The 13,979-nt window shown below is 36.7% G+C and overlaps 3 protein-coding genes across 3 annotated transcripts in view; 2 read left to right on the forward strand and 1 right to left on the reverse strand.

The window, feature by feature from the left end:
• LOC109175469 (mannose/glucose-specific lectin-like) overlaps nucleotides 1–13,979 on the forward strand; it is a 59,949-nt gene that overhangs the window by 9,492 nt on the left and 36,478 nt on the right. The window lies entirely within an intron of this gene.
• Nucleotides 9,248–10,136, forward strand: LOC109175958 (mannose/glucose-specific lectin-like). The gene is made up of 2 exons (XM_019325340.1): nucleotides 9,248–9,558; nucleotides 9,706–10,136. The coding sequence occupies exons 1-2, from the start codon at nucleotides 9,337–9,339 to the stop codon at nucleotides 9,946–9,948; spliced, it is 465 nt and encodes a 154-aa protein (XP_019180885.1). The 5' UTR covers nucleotides 9,248–9,336; the 3' UTR covers nucleotides 9,949–10,136.
• On the reverse strand, nucleotides 11,319–12,187 carry LOC109175957 (mannose/glucose-specific lectin-like). Its single transcript, XM_019325339.1, has 2 exons — nucleotides 11,903–12,187; nucleotides 11,319–11,785 (listed from the first exon to the last, which is right to left on the reverse strand). The coding sequence occupies exons 1-2, from the start codon at nucleotides 12,128–12,130 to the stop codon at nucleotides 11,543–11,545; spliced, it is 471 nt and encodes a 156-aa protein (XP_019180884.1). The 5' UTR covers nucleotides 12,131–12,187; the 3' UTR covers nucleotides 11,319–11,542.

Consider the following 13,979-nt stretch of genomic DNA (forward strand, 5'->3'; position numbering starts at 1 on the left):
ACATACCGTATTAGAGTACACATATGAAATAATATTGTAAAGTGATACAAGCATCCAACGGACCCACCGACAACAATACACACAGCACACGATAAAAAAGCACACAGATGGAGCTATCGGAATAATTCCCTTTACCACTTGATTACAAATAAAATAGGAGAATACAAAAAGAAAAGGAAAAAACCAGCACACTGGAGAGATATTAAATGAACACAACCACCACATCAAAGAAATAAAATGACATTCGTTTACCAATTAGACAACAAAACGCAGAAAACGCACAGTAATGCAAAAAAGTCAACGCATTAACATTAATTTAAACCAGCCACAAATTCGTGTTACAACCACAATCTAACCCAAAAAAGGTCCACCAACACTGTGTGCACAAACCAGAGTAATACCACCTCAAAAAACCCACCAAAAAAAGTGTGCAATAAACAAGTGCACATCACCACAAAAGGCCAAGCACAACTACGTACATAACACACCTAACTACAGAAACGGTAGAGGATTAGATACCGACTGGTACGCCCGAGAAATATTCGACACCCGATGCACATTAAACTCCGAACTCACAAGCTCCTTCATGTAACGCAAACGAAGTTTGTGTAACGAAGTAGTGTCCCCCTTAACTAACCCACAGTCCCAGTCACGGACGCGCTGACCGAAAAAGGACTCCATATGCCGCATCAGAAACACACCACAATCAATCTTATTCTTCGAGTCCCGCCACGGCATTTGCAAACGCTTCGGCTCCACCAAAATACTGGCCGTGGACAGCTCCGACGAGATATCAGCAAAGAACTTGGACAACATACCCTGCTGAACTCCAGAAAAGATAAAACATTTTAGGGGAAGCGACAAAGGGAAACAAAAAAACCAGTGGAGATTGGATTCACAACGAACACCACTTACCATGTCCTCAATACAATCACCATATTTTAGTGCTTTAGATTGCGGATTAGAATCATTGTCAATAATCTCTAACCGACAACGAGAAAAATGAAAACACAACAAGAAATAGTGGCCGCGACGCAGTATGGGGAAAAAAATCTGCAACCAACAAACTAGTATAAATAGGAGTGCAATTGTTGTGCACAGAAATGTAAACGAAAATGCACAAAGACAGCCGTGTGTGCAGTTAGTGCATAGACAATGTGCAGACAGACAAAAGAGGTAAATGCAACACACTGTAAACATGTAGAAACCATACCATGTCCACTTTACAAATATCATCATACGGAGACAACTCTAAGTCCATCCTCAACCTCTCACAAAACCACACTACCCGCTTGTCCTCAGGTTGGGAAGTATCAACAACTGTAGATAACTACACAACAAACAACACAAAAACACAAGGAATGAATACAAACTAGTAAAAAAGTGACCAATTAAAATCAAGAAGAGAAGACCAATGAATTCAAACCCACCGTAGTAAACGTAGAAGCGAAAAGACGAGAAGGTGCGGCACGCACCTTATTAGCCTCATGGCGATTAAGAAGCGCTGCCCAAGCATCTATAACACCCACATCAACTTCAGAACCCGGGGTCAAAGACAGCAAACACTCCCATGACGCAGTGCGTTGACCAACAGAAAATATAGTTTCAATCCTAACAAAACAAACACCAAAAACCAATCACCAAAAAATAATAAGAAAAGTAAAATAAAAAACAAACACAGTACAAACACAAAACCAAAAACACCAACATGTTTGCAGCGGAACCCCCAAGCAACCAATTGACTATCAATGCATCCTCCGGAAGGTCAGGCATGGGAAACGCAACAACTTCACTAGGCCCCACCGGTGGATACTGAAGTGTAGAGGCAACAACCGGGATAGAGGGTCCAAGTGGATTTACAGGCCGCCCAGCTTTAACCGGCGCCACGCAACCCGGGCCTTCAGAAAGTGGCTTCTCGCTTACCTCATTACCGTCGCCACACCCCTGCCAACAAATAGTCAAAATAAAGAAAGCCAAATAATATGAAAACTGCAAAGCACATTACAAGACAAGGGCTTTCACATACCCAAAACACCTGCACAACTACATGATTAACAAAATGCTAAACAGAAGTGCACTTGGGGTTGGAATGAGTACAAAAAATATACAATTGGACAGCAAGCACACAAACGAACATGCACTGCACACTACCCCCACCCCACCCCTAGCCCCAAACCACAGCAAGCACACAAGCATGCACCGGATAGCAAACACAAGGACAAATGCAATAATTCCAAAACACACACGCGAAACCAGGACTACTATACAACATATTAAGCAACCAGAAACAACCATAAACACAAACAACCAAACCTCAATCGGCGTACTAAATGCAACGCCCGACAAGGTAGGGCAAACACCAGCGTCTGGCCCACCCAACTCAACGCCAGATGCATTGCATTTACTGTCATCCTTCACACCAACAGACACAAGTCCCGATCCTCGCAGCCCACAATCTTGAGAAGGCTCACCCACACCAACAGAAACATCCAGTGTGGCACCTACATCCACCGGCCCAGACACCGCTGCAGCGCCACCCAAACCACCATCTACACCCGGCACAGTAGTAATATCCTACAGCGTGGGCACCCAAAACAAAAAAACAAAACACGGTTCGAAACTAAACGAAGAAAATACCACCATATGCAAAAGAACATCCCGAAACACATACCACATCCATACCAACAACCGGACCACGCACTGGAGAAGTTGCATTCTCAGAATGAATATCGTTAACCACAGCAGCAACCGTATCCGAACAGCCATGATGCAAATCATCCCTCCAAACAACTGGGTTAATCCAAGACTAAACGACGGGACATCATCCACATCGGCACGCTCCACAATTGGCCGCATTAGAACCTCCAAATCACGTAGCCGGGGCTGAATAGACACATAGAGTCGTTGGCAAATCTCCCACTCAACAGCACGACCCCGTACCATCCTAAAAAGGTCGGATAAAGTACCAACCGATGATGTAAGAACAGCCACCTCCTCGCCAACCACACACTCAAACGTCTACACAAAAAACAGGAAAAAACAATGACATTAGAAATACAAGTACATGCAACCTGGAATTTAGAGAGGAAACAGTACCACATAGAATAAAACTAAAAAGTCTGTACTCGAAAAAAAAATAAAACGACCTGAAAGCAATAAAACAGAGCTCGTGCAAACTAATAATAGGGCATATGAAACCACCAACAATTACTTTAATTAAAAAATACAGTGTGCATCCAAGCCACAAGTATTAGCACCCGCAAAGAACAACGAATAAAATCAGTCATTACCTTAGGACCATATTCAGGACCATCACCATCACCTTGTACATCTACCGGAGGAGGATCAATTTGCCCATGGCCAAACCCACCAGCACCAATTTCCGCAGTCTCTCGAGCAGAAAGAAGGTCAAACGTCCATCCCCGGAACGAAGGCAGCAAACGTGGAACTGACCGCTCAAACGGCAAGACACGATCAACGTAAAACAACTACAACCAAAAACACCAAAATAAAGATTACAAGAAAATCAATCAGAATATTAAAAAAAAAAAAGAAAAAAAAAAAAAGAAAAACAGACGAACATACCGCAACAAACTCAGCAGGCCCCACAAAGCATTTATGGCGACCAGATCTCCAAGCCTCATGCGTCTCAACTAGGGAATCCAACAGAAGCTTGCACCAATTCAACTCATGGATGTGCGTAACATCATCGAAACAATCGAAGTACATCTGATTCGCATATCCATTGGACATACAGGACACCAAGGTCGAAACCACCAACATAGAGAAATGCCTCTTACACCAATCACCCCCGTCAACCTCGGCAACAAACCTGTCCGAAATAAGCGACGTAGTAATCGTATGCCTCACCATCCCAAACAAGCCCCTCCAATGTCTCAACAAGTTACTAATACGAACCCTTTCCCGCTTCACCATCTCAATGTGACCACGTGGGAACCCCAACACCAACTCCACATCACGCTCACAAACAGACAATGATCTACCACCACCCAAGTCAAAAGTCCTCGTCCGACCATCAAAGTTAGTTAACAGCCAATGCAACAAACGGGGAGGGCACTCAGACACCTTAAACTCCAATAACGAACCAAATCCCAAGCTCCTAATATCTTCCTTCTGACGCATAGACAGGTCCACAAGCGCATCAACAAGAACACTAGCTTGTGACCGAATCTTAACACTAGGCAAATCCAATTCCTGTTCAGAAGACACAGCACCACCAGACCCCTCAGCAGAAGATGAAGGAACTGCAGCAGCATCATCAACGGCATTCCACACTGGGTCTTGTTCCACCCTCGCCAAGAAAGCCAAGGGTGGTGACACAAAATCATCATCGCTGACACAACTTTGGGCAGCACCAGGAGCACACCGCACCACCCTAACCTTCTTACCTGAAAAGGAGAAAGATAAAACGATCCACTACTACAACACATGCACACCATACGCTGAAAAAACGCACACACACTGCCAAACCAATAACACCCCACCCCCCATCACCCCACACACGGCAGCAACAACAATTAAAAAAAAAAACAGATTAGGAAAGGAAAGGAACACACAAATAATCCCACAACAATGATTATGCAACATAAACAATAAACAGTACAAAACACGAGCTACAACTCCCAAACAAGAAAAATAAAACACAACCGAACGAAAGTAACCTTATCATCGGCTACTACAATACGTGCACACCATACACACAAATAATGCACACAGAATGCCTAGCAAATCACACCACACCCCCTACCCCATCACCCCACATAAGTTAATTAATCACACTTTCCTTATTAACATGACACTTGCCACGCTGAAAAAACGCACACACACTGCCAAACCAATAACACCCCACCCCCATCACCCCACACACGGCAGCAACACCCATTAAGAAAACAAAAAAAAAAAAAAAAAACAGATTAAGAAAGGAACACACAAATAATCCCACAACAATGATTATGCAACATAAACAATAAACAGTACAAAACACGAGCTACAACTCCCAAACAAGAAAAATAAAACACAACCGAACGAAAGTAACCTTATCATCCGCTACTACAACACGTGCACACCATACACACAAATAATGCACACAGAATGCCAAGCAAATCACACCACACCCCTACCCCATCACCCCACATAAGTTAATTAATCACACTTTTCTTATTAACATGTCACTTGCTTGAAAACTGTCATATGTAAATTCGAAGAAATGTTCTAAATTGAAATCTGCTCCATTTTTTTTTTTTGGGTAAATGGAATTGAAATCTGCTACATTCTTTCTTATGACATAAAAATAGGAAATCTGCTACATTCTTTCTTATGGAATTGAAATCTGCTACATTCTATACTATGCAATCTGCTCCACAAATAATGCATGCAAAATACCAACCCAATCACAACACACCCCTAACCCATCACCCCACGGCATCAACAAACCACAGGCAACCAAACAATACCCCCAACTACAAAAAAAAAACCCACATTCGGCCACTCTGTAAAAAAAAACAAAAAAAAAAACCAAACAAACAAACACAACGAAAAAACAAGCTTCCAAACCCCATAGAAATATACATGCATCGACATTTCCCAAACGAAACTAAAATCATGTACACATAAAACTCAAAAATTGGAAGGAAATCAAGAAATCAACACAAAACACACCAAAGCCCCAAATCCGAAACCCTTACCCCCCAAATCCCGAATACATACGGAACCAAACTACAATCATTAACGCATAATACTGGAAAAATCGAAGGAAAACAACAAAATGAATCAAAAACTCAAAAACCCAACACACACCCAAAACCGAAACCCTATCCCCCAAATCCGAAATTCAAACAGAACCAACATACATGAGCCGCAAAACAAAAAACAAACCAACACACACAACAAACAATTACTCTCGCCCAGAAAACGGGAAAAAAAAAACAAAAAAAAAAAAAAAAAAAAAAAAACAAAGAAACCCAGAAAAATACCTTCGCCGACTGCCGCCTTCGGTGGTCCCCGCTTGTTCGAAGTGCCGCGGTCCCCACAACCGACCATCTCTACGTGTAAAGTGAAAACCTCTGGAGGAATCCGCACGAACGCCGCAATGCCCGGAGGTGTCGCCAACGCACGCGGAGAGAGCACGAAACAGAAGATGATGAATGCTGTCCGAGAAAATCGAGCGCGTGTGAATGACTCCAGAAACGTGCGTCACTGAGTAACATTAAGCATTAAAGCCCTCCGCGCGAAAAGCCTAAAATACCCCTAGCCAATATAAAAAATCCCCACTTACCGTGAAAACAACCCCCAAACGCGTAAAGCCCATAAAATAATCTGGACCGTCCATCTCTCCAATCTAACGTCTGATAATTGTCCACACATTTATATCTTAAGCAGTGTTTTCACATGAAACTAATCCTATATATATATATATATATATATATATATATATATATATATATATATATATATATATATTATTTTTTCAGTTTCGACCGGTTTAATTGGTTTAGAACTTTAAGTAAACTCTAATTTTTTAGTAACCATATTTTTCAACCAATTTTTAGTAAAGTCCTAAACCAATTAAACCGGTTGAAATCAGGAAAATAACAAAAGAAATATATGAAGAGACAAAATTGTTCTTACTAAAAATAGGAAAAGTCATGAAAATGACTAAAAGTGTCCAAAAAATAATAGTCTATGATGTTAAATGACAAAAACGATAGTCTGGGACTAAATTTGGAATTGCCACCAAAGATAAGGGACCTCTGGTGGAATTAACTCTTTACTAAAATTAAACTGATTATAATTGCTGACTGATAAATATATTCCTTTTGTACACAATTTGAAGTGTTAACCATGTAGGTTACAAATGGTGTTTGTATGAAAGAAAAACAAGAATGATGAGGTGGTGTGATATAAAGCTAGTGTGTAACCCAAGGGTTCACGTAGAGACCCAAAATCAGATATACTCTCCCAACATTTACGGTACTAATTTAATAATAATTCAACAATAACATTGATAATTGCATATTATGAAGGGACATAAATTATAACTTTCCCTTTAAAAAAATATTGGGTCTGGCAAAGTGAGAGTTGGCATTGGCTGACAATAAATACATTGGTAAATTATGTTGTGCATCCGTAAGCACCATGCATGGTGCATACGGATGCAAAAACGACGTCGTTTTGCATCAAAACGCGCGTCCTACTTTAAAAAAAATCAGTTTCGATTCCTAGCAACAACATTATGTTGTTTATTTTTTAGTTCATTCATTCTGAATTTTTAGTTATGAAATTATGGATGTGTAGGTATGCAATTCTGGATTTATAGTTATGAAATTATGGATGTGTAACATGGTGTATTTATGCAATTCTGAATTTTATAGTTATGTAGTTATGGATGTATAGTTATGCAATTCTGGATGTATAGTTATAAAGTTATGGATGTGTAGTTATGCAATTCTGGATTTATAGTTATGAAATTATGGATGTGTAGTTATGTAATTCTGGATGTATAGTTATGAAATTATGGATGTGTACTTATGCAATTCTAATTTTTTTTTTTTTTTAAGTTAGACGTCAAAACGACGTCACTTTTGCATCCGTATGCACCTTGCACGGTGCATACGGATGCACGGCATAACAATTGAAATTCATTTGAAAGGCGTGCAAAATAATTGAAATTTTTTTTTAAAAAAATCTAAAGTGATAATACCATATTAGATTGCAATTCCACTCCATTGTTGTGATGCAAATTAAATGATCTTGTCCCTTACAAGAAGAGTGGTCCAAGCAACTTACTTTCCACATGCAAAAATTACACTCCTTCAATTATATTGATCTATTGGTCCATTTGCTTATTAATTACTTCAAATTGCTAATAAATCTTTATTTCAGCTACCAAGAATTGAATTGTTCATAGATATTTGTCCAACTAATTTTTTTCACGTGAAAAAAATGACAGAAGAGTACATGGTTAAGTGACCACTAATGTACTATTCCAGCAAGGGATAAGGTTTTATCCTTCCACGCCATGACTCTAGCTTCAAAATTAAATCAACCAAGTTCTTAAATGAAATATTATTCTCATTTGAATTGCTTAGTACATTCAATGCCCTTATATATGCGTAGCTACAAATATACTAATAATAAGTCTTTCGTTTTACAAGTTTAACTTTCATGGAATAGTTTATTGATATTCTTGATTTAAGCAGATCAACTATATATTTACAACCTAAAGTGGTTAACCTCATTTTCATCTCTTTTGCTCGCTAAGGCCAAACACTAAAGTTTATATACAGTTCAATAACTTCAATTCAAAGCCTTTGATAACAATTCATAATTATAGTAACACAATATATAATCAATTGTCATAATGACGTAATAAGCACTTGATCCAAACATAAGTATTCCAGACCCTTTGATAAGGGAATAGCCATATCCCAACTAAACATTAAAGTAGAATATGTATGAATGACTATACCTTTGTACACTGTGCAATCATATTGGAATGCAAATATATATGTTGTGAGAAACAGAATAAAAAAAATTGTTAATGTTAACTAATAACTGCTAGCTTAGTCATTATACATTTGATAGTTTTAACATATATTATCAAATTGTATGAGCATGTAAGAAAAGCTAGAGAATAAATTGAGTGAACTGATGAGAAAGAAATTGCTCGATGATTCGGTAGCGTGCTTGCTATTAAGTATTTTAGGCGAGGAGGGGAGAAGGGGACACATGTGTGGTCTGAAATTTTTTGGATTTGTCGTTTATAAGTTGTAATATCTTTATTGAGTGTTGAGCCATTAATGTGCAATCCAACTATCAGCTTAAGCTTTTAGTTGAGATGGAACACATGCTTCAATTTGGTATCAGCGGCTAAGGTCCACGTGTTGTTTGGAACCCACGGGCACACGTGAGGAGGCGTGTTGAGCCATTAATGCGCAATCCAACTATCAGCTTAAACTTTTAGTTGAGATGAAGCACATGCTTCAATTTTGAGATTGAATTTGAGCTGTGTTTTCAAAATTTCATGTAGACAAATTTGTATTGGCCCACCCCTCCCCTCAGTCAATACTAATTCAAGATCAAGTTAATAGGAAAAGGACAAAGTAAAGGCAGAAGGAATATGGATATATGAAAAACGTGTATCCTTTACAAGTGTTAATGTTTGTAATTTCATGGACAAACTTACCTATACTTATTACCTTCATTATATTCTCTATAAAAAGGGACCTCCAAGTCTTCCTAGTCTCCTCACCAAATCAAAATTGCTCATTTTCAATCTGCCTTTTGCTTTCCTTCTCAATTATCATCCAAGAAATCATGGCCGCAGTTCCTATGGACACGATAGCTGGACCGTTTGGATTCAGCGGTGGAGATTTTTGGAGTTTCCGACCAGTAAACAAGATAAACCAGATAGTCATTCACTATGCCTCTGGTAACAACCCCATTGCCCTAACTTTTTCTAGCACTAAAGATGATGGTTCAAAGGATACAATCACAGTAGGAGGAGCAGGACCAGACCGCATCGTTAACACTGACACGGTTATACATTTAATTTTATACATCTTAATTTAATTTGTCATTTGTGATTGTTATACTAGAAGTTGCTTATCTTAGATTATTAGTAACTATAACTGTATTTACATTAGAGCTAATTAATTTTTGCTTCATTCATGACATGTATAACAGGTGAATATTGATAACGCGGATGAATACTTAGTTGATATAAGTGGAACGTTTGGAATTTACCTGGATAACAATGTCTTACGTTCAATAAAGTTCACTACCAATTTGAAAGACTACGGGCCTTTTGGCCCCAATGTTGGAGAGCCGTTCAGTCCTGTGCGTGTCGTTCCCAATAAGATTGTTGGATTCCTTGGTCGCTCTGGATTCTATATTGATGCTATTGGTACTTATAATTCTAATAAGTGATTATATTATTGATCTATTGTCACTCTCAAGCTGAAGTATTGCTCCATTGGAACATGTCTATGTGTGTTGTTTGTTGAATAAGTTCCAAATGGTATGAATAATGGTGTATTAAGCATTGCTTGTTTTATGTTTGTCAAATGTGCTCTCATGTATGAGCATATTAATAAATAAGGTTCGTTGTTTTTATACTTTGCTCTTTAATTTAACATACCGATTAGCTTTTTCTTGTTATTTGTCAAAAATGATTTTGAAAATGAAAAATAAAATATCATCATTATAAAACAAAGAAAACTAAATTTGAACACCCAAAGTAAAACAAAAGTAATGCTATACATCCTAAAAGACGTGGTCAGGCAATGCAAATTAATAAAAAATTATGTATCTGCAATTTGCATATTATGTACACCTTCAATTAAAAAATTAGGCCAAAGGACCGAACCCTGGTAGTTGGGACATTGATTCTTTGGGCGGAAAGAGATTGAGAAAGTATAAAGAATCATGAGTGTTTCAAATAAAAAATTGTATATATACTAGTGCAAACTACATCCGATCCCTAAAATAAAATTGTATATATACTATACTAGTGCAAACAACATCCATTTTCCAATATGGGAGAAAGCTCAGAAAAGTTACTACAAAACTTTCGCAACTTCAATTCAATTTTCTTAATTTAAATTGGTACACTTTGAAAATCAATTTATCATTCACCTATGGTATGTTTTGAGTGTAATATATCGAATTAAACCTCTTACTTAAGAGAACTTAAATATACTTTAACCCAATTGACTCAAATCTAAAGTGAACCATACTCAAAACTTTGCTTCAAAATGAACATTATTTTACATGTCATTTTTAGCTAGTTTTTCATTACATATTAGAAAACAACATTTTAGTATTTTATTATAGGAGAATATGATGCATATGACAATGGTGAAATAATTAATAATAAAAATATTGACACAACTATAACAATATAATTTGGAGTGAAATTAGAGTATGAGAAGTAAATTAAACATGTATATTGTGAACCACAACGCACCATCACGTTAAAAGTAAAGTTGAAGGTTATTATCCAAGCCCTTTTTAATGTGACGCGCAAAAAAAAAACAAGCAGTCACTAATTGATGTGTATACCGAATAAATATTTTGTGTAATAGCGTGTAAATTACACAAAACAGACTCCACCGAAAATATATTGATAAGAATCAAACTTGTGACATTCTGGTACGAAAGTCATGTTTGACCCCCTCTTTTGAAGTTATCCAAGCCTTTCTTGCCAAGTTCAATAATTTAAAAATAACTATAGTTATAATTATTTATTACGGGTGAGTGAAAAGAGATTATGAAGATCAAAAGATGAGAGGGAGAAATAGAATAAAAGGAAAGGATATTATTATACACCTAATAATAGGTGCAACATTATTTATTAATATGAACACACACATGAGAGCATATTTGAGAAACATAAAATAAACATGCACAGCTCAGTACAACGTTATCAAGTCATTTGGAACTTATTCAACATATAACAACCAACACATAAAGGTGTTCCAATGGAGCAATAAGCTTCAGAGCTGAGTAACGATATAATCACTTAGGCATTATAAGTACCAATAGCATCAACATAGAATCCAGCTCGCCCAAAGAACCCAACAATCTTGTTGCCATTCTGAGCCGGGAGGTTGAATGGCCTTCCAACATTGGGGCCGTACGGCCCGAACACTCTTAAGTTGGTAGTAAACTTTACAGATCGTAACACATCGAACCTCATATCTAGGAAACGTCCAAACGTTCCGCTTATCTCAGTCAGGTATTCATCCGCGCCATCAATATTAATCTATCCAAGTATATCATGAATCAAGAAAAAAGTTAGAAGGAAAGCAACTTAGAACATGTATATATGATAAATAATAAATATATTTAAAAATAAAATATACAAAATTAAATGTATAACCGTGTCGTTACGGATGACGGTGGTTTCATTCCCACCTCCGCCAATTGTGAGGGTATTCTTCGAACCATCCTTATTAGAGGAAGAAAAAGTTATACCAATAGGATTGTTATTTCCGGAGCCGCCAGATGAAATAACAATTTGATTAATGTTGTTAATAGGTCGGAAACTCCAAAAGGTACCACCGTTGTGTCCCAATGGACCATATGCGACATCAGTAGAAATTGCCATTGTATTGTTTGTTGAATGAAAATTGAAAAGCAAATTAAAAGGGTGAATGAAAATGAGAAAGTTTGGTGTGGAGAGAAAGAAGAGTTGGAGGTCATTTTATAGAGAGTAGTGAATTGAAGTTAAGTGGTAGGGTGATGAAATACTTACGTCGTAATGATCGAGTTGTGGAACTAATTTTTGTTCACGTCGAAAGTGAGTTCCGATCCTACTATACTTAGCTTGCCAGGCTAGAATAAGATGCATATCAGGGACTGCACAACTTAAGTTTTTTTTTATGATGAGAAAATTTGAGGATGGGCTCAAATTAAAAATGTCAATAGGTTATTATCGTTAAGATTTGAACTTGTAATTTTGTAACTACCAAGTCAACAGTGTGACCAAGTGATCCTAATTTTCATCCCATTTTTTTCAGTTTCGTCGAGCTATATCCTTTGGCAAATTATACCATAGACCAGGGTCCTCAAGAGTCCACTCCAAAGTGACATTCAGATTATGGGTGTGTTTGATTGACATGTTTAGCTCTAAGGAATGTGTATCAAAGTTATTGGTATCGTTTGGTTGATATGTTTTTAGAACACTACTATGTGTTTCAAATACTCCCTTTTATTGAAAAACTCATACCCAAATAAAATAAGGGATATCATCCCCTTTCATTCCCTTATTCATTCTTATCCCATTTGATTAGTGCTTTTAGATTTTAGATTTTTGTTTTTATTTTTTGTTCATATCGGTGTTTTGGATGTCTTTATATTAGAATCAATTGTCTTGATTTTTTGTTCTTATATTTAAAAAACCATTATTCTCATTATAGGATCATACATAACCAAACAACATTATTGATTGTCATTCTCATTCCACCCTACTACCAAACATGCAAAATACTTTCACTAAAACTCATTACCATTACCAAGTATTTGATACTGATTTCGATTTTGATTCCCATATGCGAACGAAACACACCCTATGTGTCTACAATCAACATATTATGTGTCTACAGTTAATAGATTATGTGCATGTAAATAAATTGAAAGCACGTTAACTACAGAGATAATATGTTAACTGCATGCACATAATATGAAGTTAACCTATTTTGTGTTTGTAGTTTCAAAATTATGTGTCATTTAATTTATTTACATGCACATAATTTATTTACTAAATATACATAATATGTTAACGACAAACACAATTTTGACTAATGTCTACAATGCGAGCTGAGGTGGATGCTGTCCATGGTATAACATTTGTAAGAGGCAAATTTTATTGTGGACCATAGTCTATGTAGTAGCGTGGACCATGAAATATGTATAATTTTAATTACACCCCAGTCGTTTCATTTGACAATATTGATCTGATATCTTTTTTAGTTTCATTTTCCTTCACACATTAGTTTCATTTGATAATATACATTATTGCTTGAACTCTATTTTTCGTTTCATTTTTCACACACTAGTTTAATTACAATAATATTGAAGTATTATTTTAATTGCACTTCAGGTCATTTGACAATATATGTTATTGTATGACTCTGGATTTTAGATTTATTTTTCACACACAATAGCTAATTTCATTATAACAATACTAAAATATCATTTTAATTATACTACAGTTTCATTAAAGAATAATGTGTTCTGATTTTTTTTTTTTGTTTCATTTTTCGCACACACTAGTTTCATTATAGAAACACTAAAGTATCATTTTAATTCTACTACAGTTTCATTCGATGATCATAGTCCACACATCGATATTTCACCAAAAATATATTGATAAGAATCAAATTTGTAACATTCTAGTACAAAAATCATGTTTCATCCACTCTTTTGAAGTTACCCAAGCCTTTCTTGCCAAGTTC

The sequence above is a fragment of the Ipomoea nil genome, unplaced genomic scaffold (assembly GCF_001879475.1).
Source record: "Ipomoea nil cultivar Tokyo-kokei standard unplaced genomic scaffold, Asagao_1.1 scaffold0688, whole genome shotgun sequence".
Taxonomy (NCBI): Eukaryota; Viridiplantae; Streptophyta; class Magnoliopsida; order Solanales; family Convolvulaceae; genus Ipomoea; species Ipomoea nil.